Source organism: Pelophylax lessonae, assembly GCF_965119305.1.
Source record: "Pelophylax lessonae genome assembly, chromosome: 5".
Classification (NCBI taxonomy): domain Eukaryota; kingdom Metazoa; phylum Chordata; class Amphibia; order Anura; family Ranidae; genus Pelophylax; species Pelophylax lessonae.
The window spans coordinates 218,620,427-218,634,099 of NC_138772.1; the positions used below are offsets into that span (position 1 = coordinate 218,620,427).

General features: G+C 39.2%; 1 protein-coding gene across 1 annotated transcript in view; it reads left to right on the top strand.

Moving 5' to 3' along the window:
• COBL (cordon-bleu WH2 repeat protein) overlaps positions 1-13,673 on the top strand; it is a 390,271-nt gene that overhangs the window by 42,704 nt on the left and 333,894 nt on the right. Inside the window, exon 4 of the mRNA XM_082258067.1 lies at positions 3,003-3,231. Coding sequence (XP_082114193.1) covers positions 3,003-3,231 — 229 coding nt within the window. The remainder of the gene's footprint in view (positions 1-3,002; positions 3,232-13,673) is intronic.

Sequence of the window (13,673 nt, forward strand, 5' to 3'; positions counted from 1 at the left end):
CGCTCAGGCGAACTCGTCTTTAACGGCCTCTGATAGGCCAAGCCTAAATTGGGATTTCAGAGATGCATCATTCCATTCTGAATCAAGGGTCCATCTCTTGAATTCTGCGACAAAGTCTTCTACAGGTCTCCCACCTTGTTTCAAGGATCTTAATTGAAGATCGGCAGTACTCTGCCTATTGGGATCATCATATAGGCTAGTGAGTTCTGCTAGGAACAAGGCATAGGAGTTGAGAAGCTGGTCGCTTTTCTCAAAAAGAGAGTCTGCCCAGGCCCGAGGATCGCCTGTTAGGTAAGAAATAATAGTACAAACCTTAATGTGATCAGTAAGGTAGGTACAGGGTTTTAGCAAGAAAAGTAACTCACATGCGTTTTTAAATTCGCGAAATTTTTTGCGATCGCCTGTAAATACCAAAGGAGGATTTATTTTGGGTTCAGGGGACTGAGCAGTGGTAAGTTGTGTCAGTCTAATTACCTGCTGCGACAGAGCCTGACTGTCTTCTTTTAATTCAGCAAGTGCGTGTATTAACGCAGGTACTTGCTGTTTTAATTGTGTCATCTGAGTGGTTATTTCTGCTGAATCCATTTGTGGTTCGTTCAGTCTGTAACGCTCCTGCGTTTTACGTATGATGTGGATTTTCAGCTGCAGAAATATTCCACTTCAGTAGTCATGTAGATAAACGCTGAGACACCAATCCCAACTCTCAATGACTCATCATGTGTGGATGATCTCAATTCAGCAAGTAAATACGCTCAATAAGATGTTTCCTAGAGTGACTTATGTATATAGTAAAATAGTGATGATAGGCTGAAGAGACAGGTTGGGTAGAGATGGTAGATGACAGACACTTGAAAGGAAATGTTCTTGAAAGTAAGATAGTAGCAGATGGGATGCAGATAGGTTTAGCAATCATGTATGGTAGCAGATGACAGAGTAGCAGGTGGACATACAAGAGAGATCAACCCAGTGCAAGAACAGGTGGTAGTAGGCTCAAGAGCTAGCAATCTTAGATAATGCAGATGTAGTAATAGTCCTTAGTATGCAGAGCTAGATAGTGTAAGCTTTAGTATAAAGGTTATAGAGGTTTCCCCTGTGGGGTACTTATCACTAATAGCAATGTAGCAGAGGAGAGGTTCGGCAAGAGCGGATGATCCGGTAGCGGGATAAAGGGATCAGCGCAGCGTGGTTCCGACAGCGAGGTATGCTTGCAAGCATGAGAGCTTCAAGACAGGTTAGCATCAAGGCACAAAGCAGTTTGAACGAACACATGTGAGTGAGAGCCGGCGATCTAAATAGCCATCCAGTCCGGCGCTCAGTGATGACAGCATCAGTCTTAAAGGTGTATGCGCACCTTACCAAAAGAGAATGGTGGGGTGCATACACTTATGAAAGAGTAATTAGGGTACCCAAAGGTACCAGAACATTACAGGATGTTGCTGCATTATATAATACTATTACAATAGTTTTTTACATTTACGAATGGGGTGCCTCGAGACTGTCCATAATTTTAAAGGGTGCCTTGACTAAAAAAAGGTTGAGAAACACTGGCCTAGCCATATGCAGCGTGATAATGTTACCCTGTCTAAGTACTATGCTTCATATTTGCTTTATTTTCCACAATTTCTTGAGTTTAATCTTAGATACAAATTAACTGGAAAAGCTTACAGCATCAAAAAGTGGCAGGCTTTTACATAAGCCTTATAACCTCACTTGCCTAAAAGATCATAAATTTATATTTACTGAATTGTAAAAATGATTCATAAAACATGATATTTATTTATAAGTCAAGATAGAATATTTTTCTGAATTTTATGTATTGCAATTTTCTTGAAAATCCAAAGTTAATGGTGAAGAAACTGATAGATGTCCTCATGAGGTTATTTCAATATGTTAAGTTTTCTTCAGAATCAAAATGCATAAAAAAAGTCACAATTTAAAACATCCAGAAGCCCGGAGACTGCTGCCGAACGCCACTGTCAGCAGCCCCAGCTGACTCGGAGCTGTCACTCAAGTGACACTCTGTTGTGTTCCTCTTTGCATCTCTAAAAGTTTATGTATGGAAGGAGGAATTAAGTCAGCAAAGACATTAATTACACTATCCCAAAAGAATAGAAAACAATTACCTTACAGAAGAGAGGGGACAATGCTAGAGAATTGGCTTTTTTTCTAGCAAGCACATTGCAAGTGAATTAAAAATAATTTAAAAGAAAGAAAAACACTGCAAGTAAGCATTTAAAATAATTAATTTTTCCTTGCTTTTACCTGCAAGTTCTTAAGTTAGTGACAGCGTCTATTTGAGTTTGCATGCAAAACCCATATATATATGCTTTAAATATCTTACTGATATGTGGCGGTGTTCAGGGCCTTGATTCAATGCATGGTTATACTGTAGAATTAGGTTTGTCTATAAAGAATTTCTGTGCTTTTGAGCAGCCAGTTTAAGGTATTATCCTTTTTCTTTATCCAGGCATGTCATGAGAATTGTATTATGAGCTCTGTGAGTACCGGAGTTTATTTCAGTTGGCTTTGTTTTGTGTGAAGCAACAACGTAGTGCATATTTTCATACTACATCTTGCATAATACAATATGCTTGTTGTTTTTTTTTTTTATTCCTGAACTAGTTACATTCTTTAGCTTGTATGACTTCATCATCACTGATGCATAAAGACCTGCAAGCTTCTCCTTTACTCAGGTGAATCCTCTTAACCCATTGTCAACTTGCCAGGCATAAGAAATGTAAAATAAATCCAGGTGTGATTGTGCTTTTCATTTGTGTATTGAGCACCTTTCAGCTTTGTACACCCAGCCAGCCAGCTCTATTTTCAATTGACCTGATCCACCCTCTTTTCAAGCTAGATGTTAATGAGTCACTGGATCTGTATGAGAGGTATCAGGTGAACGTAGGAAGACCATTTTGCTTTCCATCACACTGTACAGTGGCTGAATGTAGGCAGGGTGGACAGATTCCAATGGTTTGGCCTTTGTGTTTTGTATTCCCCAGAAAACTGTCCGGCTGATTGTTAACTATCTTGGCACCCAGAAAGCTGTTGTGAGAGTCAATCCAGCGGTGCCATTGTGGAAAATTCTTCCAGCTGTGTGCGAAAAGTGTGAATTTCCTCATGAAAACGTCACCCTGTTGAGAGATGCAATCAGCAGAGAGGAACTAGACATGTCCCAATCCTTGAATGACCTGGGTGTTAAAGAGCTGTATGCCTGGAACAACAAGCAAGGTAAGTGGCCAGTGACTCACAGTTCCTTTCAAAAATGAAAAACCATGTGCTTTTTTCCTGTATATTGCTGCTATTATCTGTAAATTCCAAATTGTTCACATTGGGAGACATCAAAGTCAATGCTAGGTTTTTGAAATCTTTAAAACATCTGCAGGTTTACATCCTAGGGATTCTCCTACCTTTTCTTCTAATTGATCTCTTTGTGATGTATTAATTGTTTAAACCAACGGCAAACATTTATAGGAAAATATTTCAAGGGAGATTACAATACATCATAAATGTTGACAGTTTTGTTAAAAAAGGAAGGAAGTGCTTTGACTTTGCTACTTAACTTTTTTTTTATAGTGTATATGTAAGTGTATGTATATGTAAGTGTTTTTTATCATTTATAGTGTGAAACAGTGTGATTGTACACTTCCCTCCAGATGCAAACATATACCTTATCCAAGCAATTTAGCCATAGCTAAAGTACCTGAATTCACATGGTAAAATTCTAGCAGTTCATCTACATCAGGACCTTTAATGGTGGTACTGTCATGAATGGACTCTGCATACCACATAAGCAGTAACACCAAAAAATGTAAATAACCAAATTTGTGTTAAGTGAAGTTAGACTGAATAACTGTTAGTGCTGTTAGATGGAAATACTGTAAACAGCTGACTAAAGACTGATCATTTGAATGTTGGAGATGTGGTTTTAAATAGAGTCAGTCAAGAATAGGCATCTAAAAATTTTGAATCTCCACTCTTAAGTTATTATGATTGTGCAGCCTTACCTGCCGGGGAAAGATGTACTGTATGTGCTGTTATTCACTTGTTTCCTGCTCATATCAGAGTAGAAATGTCAGACCAGTGTAAAGCTGCAAAGCCCCCCATATAAAGGCCCACTGGTCTCCTTCAGAGCTGTCAGAGATGCTGGAGGATGGGAAATGAGTCAATAATTAGGTAATAAAAAATAGCTATCTATGAGAAGCAAGGCTTCACTAATATAACAATTCAAATATAGAGATTTATAACGTATTAAAGCCATTCCATTTTATATCTTTCCATTTCAGTATTCTAGGATGATGCCTCTTTGTTGTTACAAAGGCCAGATACTGGCAGGTTTTGTGTCCAGTAGGCTTTAATGCTGGACAATGCATTGATGTGCCATGACTGAGTGCTTGAATGTATTATATTTGCTGCACTACCAGTTTAGAGACTGCCTTTGCTCTGTACTTTTGTTTAAGTGGCACTAAACTCTGGTTTAAAATAATTCTATTGAAGTATGTATTCTTAAATCAAAAATCACCTTTTATTGTACTCAGCCTCCTCCATATTTTCTACATTTTTTGATTTTGCCTCTATGATCTGACTTCCTGATGGAGGATAGTTTGTTATCAAAGGTCCCGCTGTATGTAGTATTGTGGCCACACTCTCTTGCTCAGTTCAGAGATGGACAAGGATTATTGGCTGTGGGATTTTTAGCGCGCGTAGAGCAGTGCACCTGAAAGCAACTTGTTTCAAACAAAAGGAAGTGAGGGGAAAGTGAGAGGTGCGCTAGCTTGTCGAGGACATTACGCGGAGATAGAAAAACACAGCTAGAAATAATTTATAGAAAAATAAATGACATGGGCCTCTAAGCAGTGGAAGTGTATGGATTGTTTCCGGAGACTAAGGATAGAATTTTGTGTCACTTTAAAAGGTGAGTTTATGTTTTTAAAACATGTTACACCAGTATATAGGGTGTAACATGTAACATATTCCAGCTCTTGCCACCCTCTCTCCCAACCTCATCGCCTGTGACAGCAGGTGGGGCTTCCTGTCCGCTGCAGCCACTGCGACATTTTGAAATCATCACAGCAACCCGTCATTCATTTGAATAAAGAAATGACAAGTCCCGTCTGCCACCACGGCAGATGGCTTGTAGTTCCCAATGCCCTACGAGGGCGCTGATGAGCCACCTCATAGTCCATTGACACTTCTTATATCTTTGAAACTGACAACCTGAACAGAAATACAGGCACAGAGCTGTAGGAAGTGTCTGCAGGAGCCTGACATTGCACTCACAATTCTCTGATCACAGGTGCAATGCTCTGCAGGCTCTTGTGGAAAAAATAATAATAAATGCACATTTTGTCCCTGTAAAAATATGAGCATTTATTTTTTTTTTTTTTTTTCTCTAAAGGTGGACTTATCCTGAGTCCAGTTACTGCTATCTGAAACGGGATAGTATCTGCCATAACCAATAAAATGACATTTGTTTTATTATCCCCCAAAAATGTTAAGGAAATTTAAGCATGGTATGGACATGTCAAATCAAATTATTTACTGTACTGGGATTTGGAGGGTTGTTAATATGGAGACCAAATTACCTCAAGCCCCATACTGGGGGAAAGTAACGAGGCTGGCAGTGCTGGATTTATAAGGGGTCGAAAAGGGCATTTACCATGGACCCACTACAAAATAGCCCCTGCTGTACAAAAATATAATAATTACATTTTTTTTTTTTATTTATCTTGGGAAGCAAAACTTTGCCTGCAATAATCTGTAAAGGTTTTTACTCTGATATTTTAACAGCTTTAATCAAATTCAAGTGAACCCCAGATAGAATGCTTATGCCCTTGAGGAAAGTAGTCTACAATTACACGTGTGCGCGCCCTGACAACTTTATAATTTTGTGTCACTGTCATTGAGAAAGTACACCAACTCCATAGATATTGATTAGTTAGTTAGCTTAGATAAACTTAAAAGGTTTGAACTGACAGGCTCAGAGTTTAATTTTGTTGTGTAAATTGCTGACTCAGCCATTGTTATCTATGGAAACTAAAGAGTATATAGAAGCATAGCTATATTCTTGCATTTACGTATATACTGGTATTTACTATAGATATTTAAGTCATTTCACTTTCTAAGTACGGATAACTTTTTAGTTCCAGTGACATGCAATAAACATTTGATGTGTAAATATTATTGTAATTTGACATGCAATAAACAGTTGATGTATAAATTTTGTAACGTACCATGCATTTTAATTACTGTATATGAAGGACCCACTGAACCTCAAGTGCTGCAGACCACCTCAATTCTCAATCCAGCCTTGAGACTGGTCTGCCTCCTGGGCTCTTTTAGACGGGCAGACTCCACAAGCGGATCTGCCTGTTCACCAGGGGATCTGTCTGCTGATCCCTGCTGAGCAGGGGGATGACAGCCTGCTTTCCTCTATGGGTGGTTGGGTAGAAACAGACCTCCTGTTTGTTTACATCTGACTGTCACCTGATCTGATCCGCCAGATAGATGGGGAACGGATCCCCCATCTGTCTGTTTTTGCCGGATATGGTTGGATGTCAGTGGGTGTAAACGGACACATGTTCGTTTACATTTGTCTCTTCATAGAGGGCAATGGACAGTCCGATCGGGTTTGCCAAAAAAACTGACAGGGGGACCCGATCGTTCTGCCCATGTGAAAGGGACCTATGAAGTCAGAATTTTATTTCATTGCCTCTCATCATTTGTTATCTACAAGTTGACTGCAAATAGGTACATTGTCAGAATTGTATTTTTTTTTAAGCCTCTAACCTTTAAAGGTTAGTTACTTTACCAATACGGTCTTAACTATAGTATCTGCATAGCAGAGTGCAAAAAGCCTGCATGACGTGAGTACAAAGAAATGCCTTGTATGAAATTATACAAGGTATGTCCTATAATATTGTGCTTTGAAGTGTTCCCATTTGTCTGAATAACTTAGCTTTGTAATGGATTCTAAAGCAGTATTGTTTGTCATTCACCTTTTAAAAGGTATAACTGTAGTAGGGTGCAAGTATTTTTTTAACCCTTCTTTTGAATGATTTGATTAAACTTACTAGAATGCTCTGTTTTTATACAAGGTATGCTGCCTGTTTCACATTTGTATTATTTCCATTGTTCTTGGCTGGCATGATAGCATTAAAAAACAGTGGCTGTTTTACCTAGATTTGTTCTGTTCATTGCTTTTATATACACTAAACACACTGCCATTTAAAGGCCATTTAGGTCGTTTAGTATAGAATAACCTTTAGCATGCTCATAACAACATCTGAAATAAAGGTGTATTTTGTTTTGCATGCACCCAGGATTTCACCCTCCCATCTTTAATCATTGTTAGAATGCGATGTTCTTTCTATATTGCTCTTGGAAAAAGAATGACACATTGCAGCCACAGACTATGCGCTGGCAGACACACTTTTTATTTGCACATATACTGACTTGCCAGGCATGCAGCCAGCGTAGGCAAACAGCTGTCAGTGAAAATGTGCTCTGGACTTTGTGTAAGAGGTGTGTCAGGGAAAATCAGCCAACATTCTCGCTGGGTGTCTCCCATAGGAGCGGCATCTCTGCAAATTCCTTCATTAATATGTTCTGACTTAATTGTTGGTATGGCTGAAAACTGAAAGCACAATACATATTCTGTTTAAAGGCACAATTCACTTTACATTTCAATGCGTTTATAATCATGATTATATAATTTTGTTTGAATATATGTGTGTGATACGTGCATTAGTAGTTAAAATGTTATATATTGCAACCTATTAATGCTTAGATGTGGTGGCTACATGTGTTTTCTTTTTTTCCGACTCAGTATATTTTCAGTATATACAGAAAAATAAAAAACTGTTTATCCTTCAGAATTTCTTGTGTCCTTGTAACTTCCTGCACACTGAACTGATATATCAAATAACGTTGTCAATGTTCCCCCGTACCTTCTGTAAACTACAAAAGAAAGCCTCCCTATGAAATGAGGATGAGGAAAGAAGAAGGGGTTGGTAGTCCAAATCAGGAGAGCAGTCTAGGGTGATAATGTTGCACCTTCATCAGTGTGGTTCAGTGATTGAGCTTGGTCACCCTGAGACAGGAAGTCTGTTACTTGAAATAGTGGATCAATGGCGCTAAAATATTAGGTAGATAATGCTATTGTACTTTTAAATAATTTATCAAAACTGTACTGATAATATCTCAATGGGGCACCTGGGGAGGAACTGCCACAGAAAACTCAGAATGTGAAAGTACTAAAACTAGATACTAGATACTTAACTAGTAATAGATACTTAAATCTCAAGGTCAAAGTGCTACACCAAAGTTTAAGGGCCAGTTCATACCACATGCAGTCCAGTGCATTTCCAGTGCATCAAAAAAGGAAAGTAGGTTATATGGTTTCCAATGGCAAAGTTCACACCAGTGCTTGCAGTTCCAGTGTGTTCCAGTTCCAGAAAAGAAAGTAGAACATGCTGCATTTTTACTGTACTGAAACGCTGAAAAATGCATCAAAAAAGCACTGGAACACACCAAAACGCACAAAAAAATGCACTGGAACAAACATGTCCTTATTTAAGGTTAAGAAAAAAGAGGGGGAAAAAAGCGCTGGACTGCAGAAAAGCTTCCAGAACACATCTGGACTGCGTTTCTATGGTGTGAACTGGCCCTTAGAGTTTGGGTTTATTTCAACTATATAATGGGAGCAATAACCAATGTGTTTTGAGGGCCACACATCACCCCTTCATTGGGGCTAAATGAGATAACTCATTAACACCCAGCAGCTAAATGTACTAAGTTTCAATACAGAGTTTAAAAAACAGTTTGCGTTCATACCAGCAGATTCCATATCTTTTTAAGCCCAGATGAAGGAGGCAGTGTTTGCCCCTGAACCACATTGGCTGTTGCACCCATTATAGGAAGTGAGTTACTGGCACAATCACCAGGTGAAATTAAATGTCCAACTTTTCCAAATGTCTTGACAATTATAATATATTGTTGCACTTGACCCCTGTGCTTAGATATCTAAGTACTGATTTAAAGGTATAAAGACCTGAGAACTCCCCGAACCAGCTGCAAACACTCTATTCCTGCTACCAGCTTATTCCCTAACTGACACTACAGTTAGTAGGCACTCTTCTGCAGCGGCTGCTGGCTTACATCAAGAAAGCAGCTCAGGTTAAAAAAAACCCTGCAATTTTGTAGACACACATACAATACTTACCTTTAGGCCCCTTTCACACTTGTGTGACTTGTTCTGGGACTTGGGACGGCAAAGTCACCTGAAAAGTCGTATCCAATGAATACCATTCATATCTGTGTGACTTCAAGTAGTCCCTGAATTACTTTGGTTTAGACTGTGATGCGACTTGAGGTCCACAGACCTCAAAAATACACAGGCATTGCTTCAAGTTGCGTGAAAGTCGTGTGAAAGTCACGTCAAAGTTGCACGGCTTTCAGGTCGCACAAGTGTGAAAGGGGCCTTAAACCAATTCTATACCTGAAACCAGATTTGAAGCTTTACAAAGTCAGTGTGCAAATCAGAACAGGTTCATGTGGTCCTATAGCAGCACACTCATCCAGCACAAATCTTGCAAGCTTAGTATAACCGAGAAAGGTACTGTTTATACATTCAACTAAAAAAGACAAACAAAAATTGCACTGATTGCAGAGAACATCATATAATAAAGTGTATTAAAGTATTGTACATATTTACAATGACACTGATGCAGAGTAGAGGACCGTTTTCATTTTGGAACACCTTGGGAATCATGAGATACAGAGGGGATATATGTGATAGGTCTGCCATCATTGTGAATATGTAAGTGCATTATTTCTATACAATTTATTTAGTATGTTATGTGGAACACAATATGGTGCTATTTGTTTTGTTTTGTGCTTGCGTCCATTACTTCACCCATAGTTTGTACCTTCAACCCAAAGCCCACTTCTACCAGTGCCCTTTAGAAAAGAGAGGTGCCCTATTACAGAGATTCTATTACACGGTGACAGGTTACTGAGATGCTACACAGTTACAGATAAACTGCTCAGTCTCCTAGCCAGGGAGAGAAAGACAAAAGACTGGCCAGTAACAGAAAGGACTGCCAAGAGACTTCCCAGTTGCAGGTTAATTACAAAACCTGAACAGGAAGGAAGATGTTACCTGCCATTGAAGGCTTATTGCAAAATGAATCTCTCTTTCTCTGAATTAAAAAAAGAAATAAATAAATACTGTATATATATATATATATATATATATATATATATATATATATATATATATATATATATATATATATATATATATATACATTTTGCTTGGCATATTAATACTCTGTTTATTGCTTCTAGACCCAATGGATGGCAGGCAGGCTCTAAGCTCTGTAATCCTGTAGCATATATGGGAGTATACCTAAAAGCAGGGTCCTCATTATACAACCCAGTGGAACAGATTGTGGGTTTTCTGTTTGACAGTCCTGCTGCACACTCTGAGAGCCAGGAGTTCAGGGTTACATTACAAGGGAAGGGAAGAAACAGCCCCTGTTCGTTTTGTATTATTTATACTCCTTTGTGCCTTTTGTGTGTTTTTGCATAGAAAACATACTGACAGTGATTTTACCATTGAAGTTTACCGGTGAAACAGTTGGGAATAGAATACAGTGATCACAGCAGGTAACCCACTGTACAGCTTCTCCATTCAGAAAACATCTTGTACACTTTTCAAAGAATACAAAGTGTTCTGTGATTGGGCAAGTTCTTCATGCCTATATGCCCCTTGTCCAATCATAGAATACATTGCATCATTTGAAAAGAGTACACAACATTTTCTGAATATTCACTTGCTTGTCCCCCCCCCTTTCCTGACCTGCATGCTACGATAATGATCTTGAGCGGATCCCCACTTTTTCTTTTTAGTTTTGGCATGGGATTCCCTTTAAAATCCATACCAGATCTGAAGGGCCTGATTTGGATAGGAGGGGGGCGCACGCTGTTTTTTTTTTCATTGCCAGCATTCTTTTTACAAGTCGCACACAAGTTGCATGTATATCATGCAGGTACAACTTTCATGAAACTTTTGAGGGTTTACATTGAAGTTTATGGCCCTCAAGTGGCATGAAAGTTGCACCAAAATAGTGCAGGAACTACTTTAAAGTCGTTGCGACTTTAATTCACACAGATATGAACAGTACTCATTGGGAAACATGGGGTGCGACTTGTCTTGCAACTTTAGAGTTCAAAGTCGCATGATAAGTCCCACAAATGTGAATGGGAACTTACAGACCCTTCTATATGTGAGGTCAGTTGCAAATGCAGATTATTTGTCTGTGTATGTTTGCCATGTGTATTACTGTATATGATTCAGTTATTCGGAGGCTCCAATTGGACCAAAACATATTTTCCATAGGTTGTTACAGTACTGAGCCATGATGCCTACATTTGACAGTAAACATGCTTAGACTGCAGGGAGACACTGCTTCTTCTGTATGAATTTGAGCAGTTTTAGTAGGTGCCTAAATCTATATAATATGGAGTATATCTGCAAAAATTTCCAGACAAGCAGAGTTAGGAATTAGAAATTATTAATCTTTACTGGTAGTCATGTGGTTATAGTAAAATATATATATATATATATGTATATATTTTTATTACATACTCCAAATGACGGAACCCATACAGAGGAGTTCACTTGTACCGATTTACAATCTACTACAAAAAGTGCAAAACACAACTTAGTAGCTCAAATACTGATCTATAGCATTAATGTTAAAGATATCAGAGGATCTCCCCAGTTCTGGGTTCACCTAAAATCATTTGTTGTTTACTTGCATATATATATAATAGGGATCTAGCTTGACATTGATTTACACACACTGCCTTAAAAATAGCTTGACACATGACATTAACAATCCACCATCAAATGTAAAAGAATGACTTTGTGGGTGTACTGTTCTTTCATGCATTCCTTTGTCAACATGGTCCCATTATGTATGACAGTTGTTTATTTACTGTGCACATGCCATACCAGCTGTGCTCGCCATGCTTATTTGGCAGTCCTTTTTGACTGCCAAAAAAAGCAAAATAGCAGTTTGCCCAAGCCCCTGTAATAAATGTTATATTAATTCTAAAAAACGACACTGTTCTTCAGTGTTGTGTCATCCATGTGTTATCCCTAACTGCGCAAGTACCCTGGTTCATACAGTATATGTATCTTCTCAAACCAGTTAGTGTTGGCACCATCATCTTAGCTTTGCATGTTTTATCAAAACAAGTGCAAGATTGCCCAATTACCCTATTGCAGAAAAGGAAGGCACGGTTGGAAGGGGTTACTTTGATTAAATTAGGACCTAGGTTGAATTTGGATTAGCATCATTGGTAAAGTTGGGGTTGGGTTTTTGTGTTTTAAAGGGTAACTCCACTTTCCTGGGGGGAAAAAAAGCAAATAAAAAATAATATTGCGTATTGTATCTGAATGTTATTAAAAATGACCTTTCCTTTTCAATCTGCAGCCACTGTAAAAAAATGCAATATGGCTACCTGGAGGTGTTGTGTACACAGAATGTGTACTAAACACACCCCAGAAACATAATTTCCTGCTTGTGTGATTGGCTCACCAATTTTCCCAGAAGTCTGCCTAAGATACAAGTCAGATTTCTGGAATCCCCTGCAACAAAAATTTCATTTTTGGAGAGATACTCCCAATAGGAACACATCTAAAGGGATGCAGGCCCAGCAGCTTTCCTCAATAGAGCCCTGCAGCTGCATAGCTGATTATTAATTATGAAATCACTCCCATTAGACCCACTCAGCACAGAGGCACAGAAGAACAAACAGTGATTTCTGGTGGCTGTGATTGTTATGTAGCAATATTTCCAGGCCTGGATCTGCCATCAGTACCGGTAACACTTCCAACACATTTAGGTGTACGTTTAGTAACCGGTGTTAAATGGGTGTTAAAGTGGAGTTCCGGCCCCAAAATCGACATAATCGATTTTGTGGCCATCTACTTGCTTTTCTGCACCTGAAAAGGATATGTTGGATAGTTGGGATTTTTTTTTTTTTTACTTACCTTGTAATTGCAGAAAAATATACTCACCTTTCTTCCACTTCCTCCCTCGGTGGCCGCAGCCCGCGCCGTCACTTCCAGTTTGCAATGATTCCTGGGAGCTGAACGTCATCGCTCCCAGGAATCAATGCGCCGGCACCGGCCCCGAAGTCAGTTCCGGTGCAGGCGCGTCATACCTTGCTAAACAGCTTCTGGGCATGCCCAGAAGCTGTGCAGGGATGACGCTGCAGCCCCGGAAGTGATGGCGGGGCCGGCGAAGAAGCGGAAGAGGACGCAGAAGAGGATCGCGCTGGCTTCAAGCTGCCCACACCTGAGATGGCAGCGCTGGAGAAGAAATTTTAAAAGTAAGTATTTCTTCTAAAAGGTAAGTGCGAACCAGGACAGATCAGAGGCTATCCATTGTGGAATGTACTAGCCCTGACTGTCCCGGGGAATTTTCATTGAAATTTTTTTTTGTGGCCGGAACTCCGCTTTAAGTGGTGTTAGGCCTTATCACAGAGAATCAGGGTAGTAATTTCCTAAGACGTGTTTAGTAAACCGTGTTAACTAAGGTAGGAACCAAATATCACATCTCTTCACCATACGGTGTTGTCTCTGTGATAACTACAGT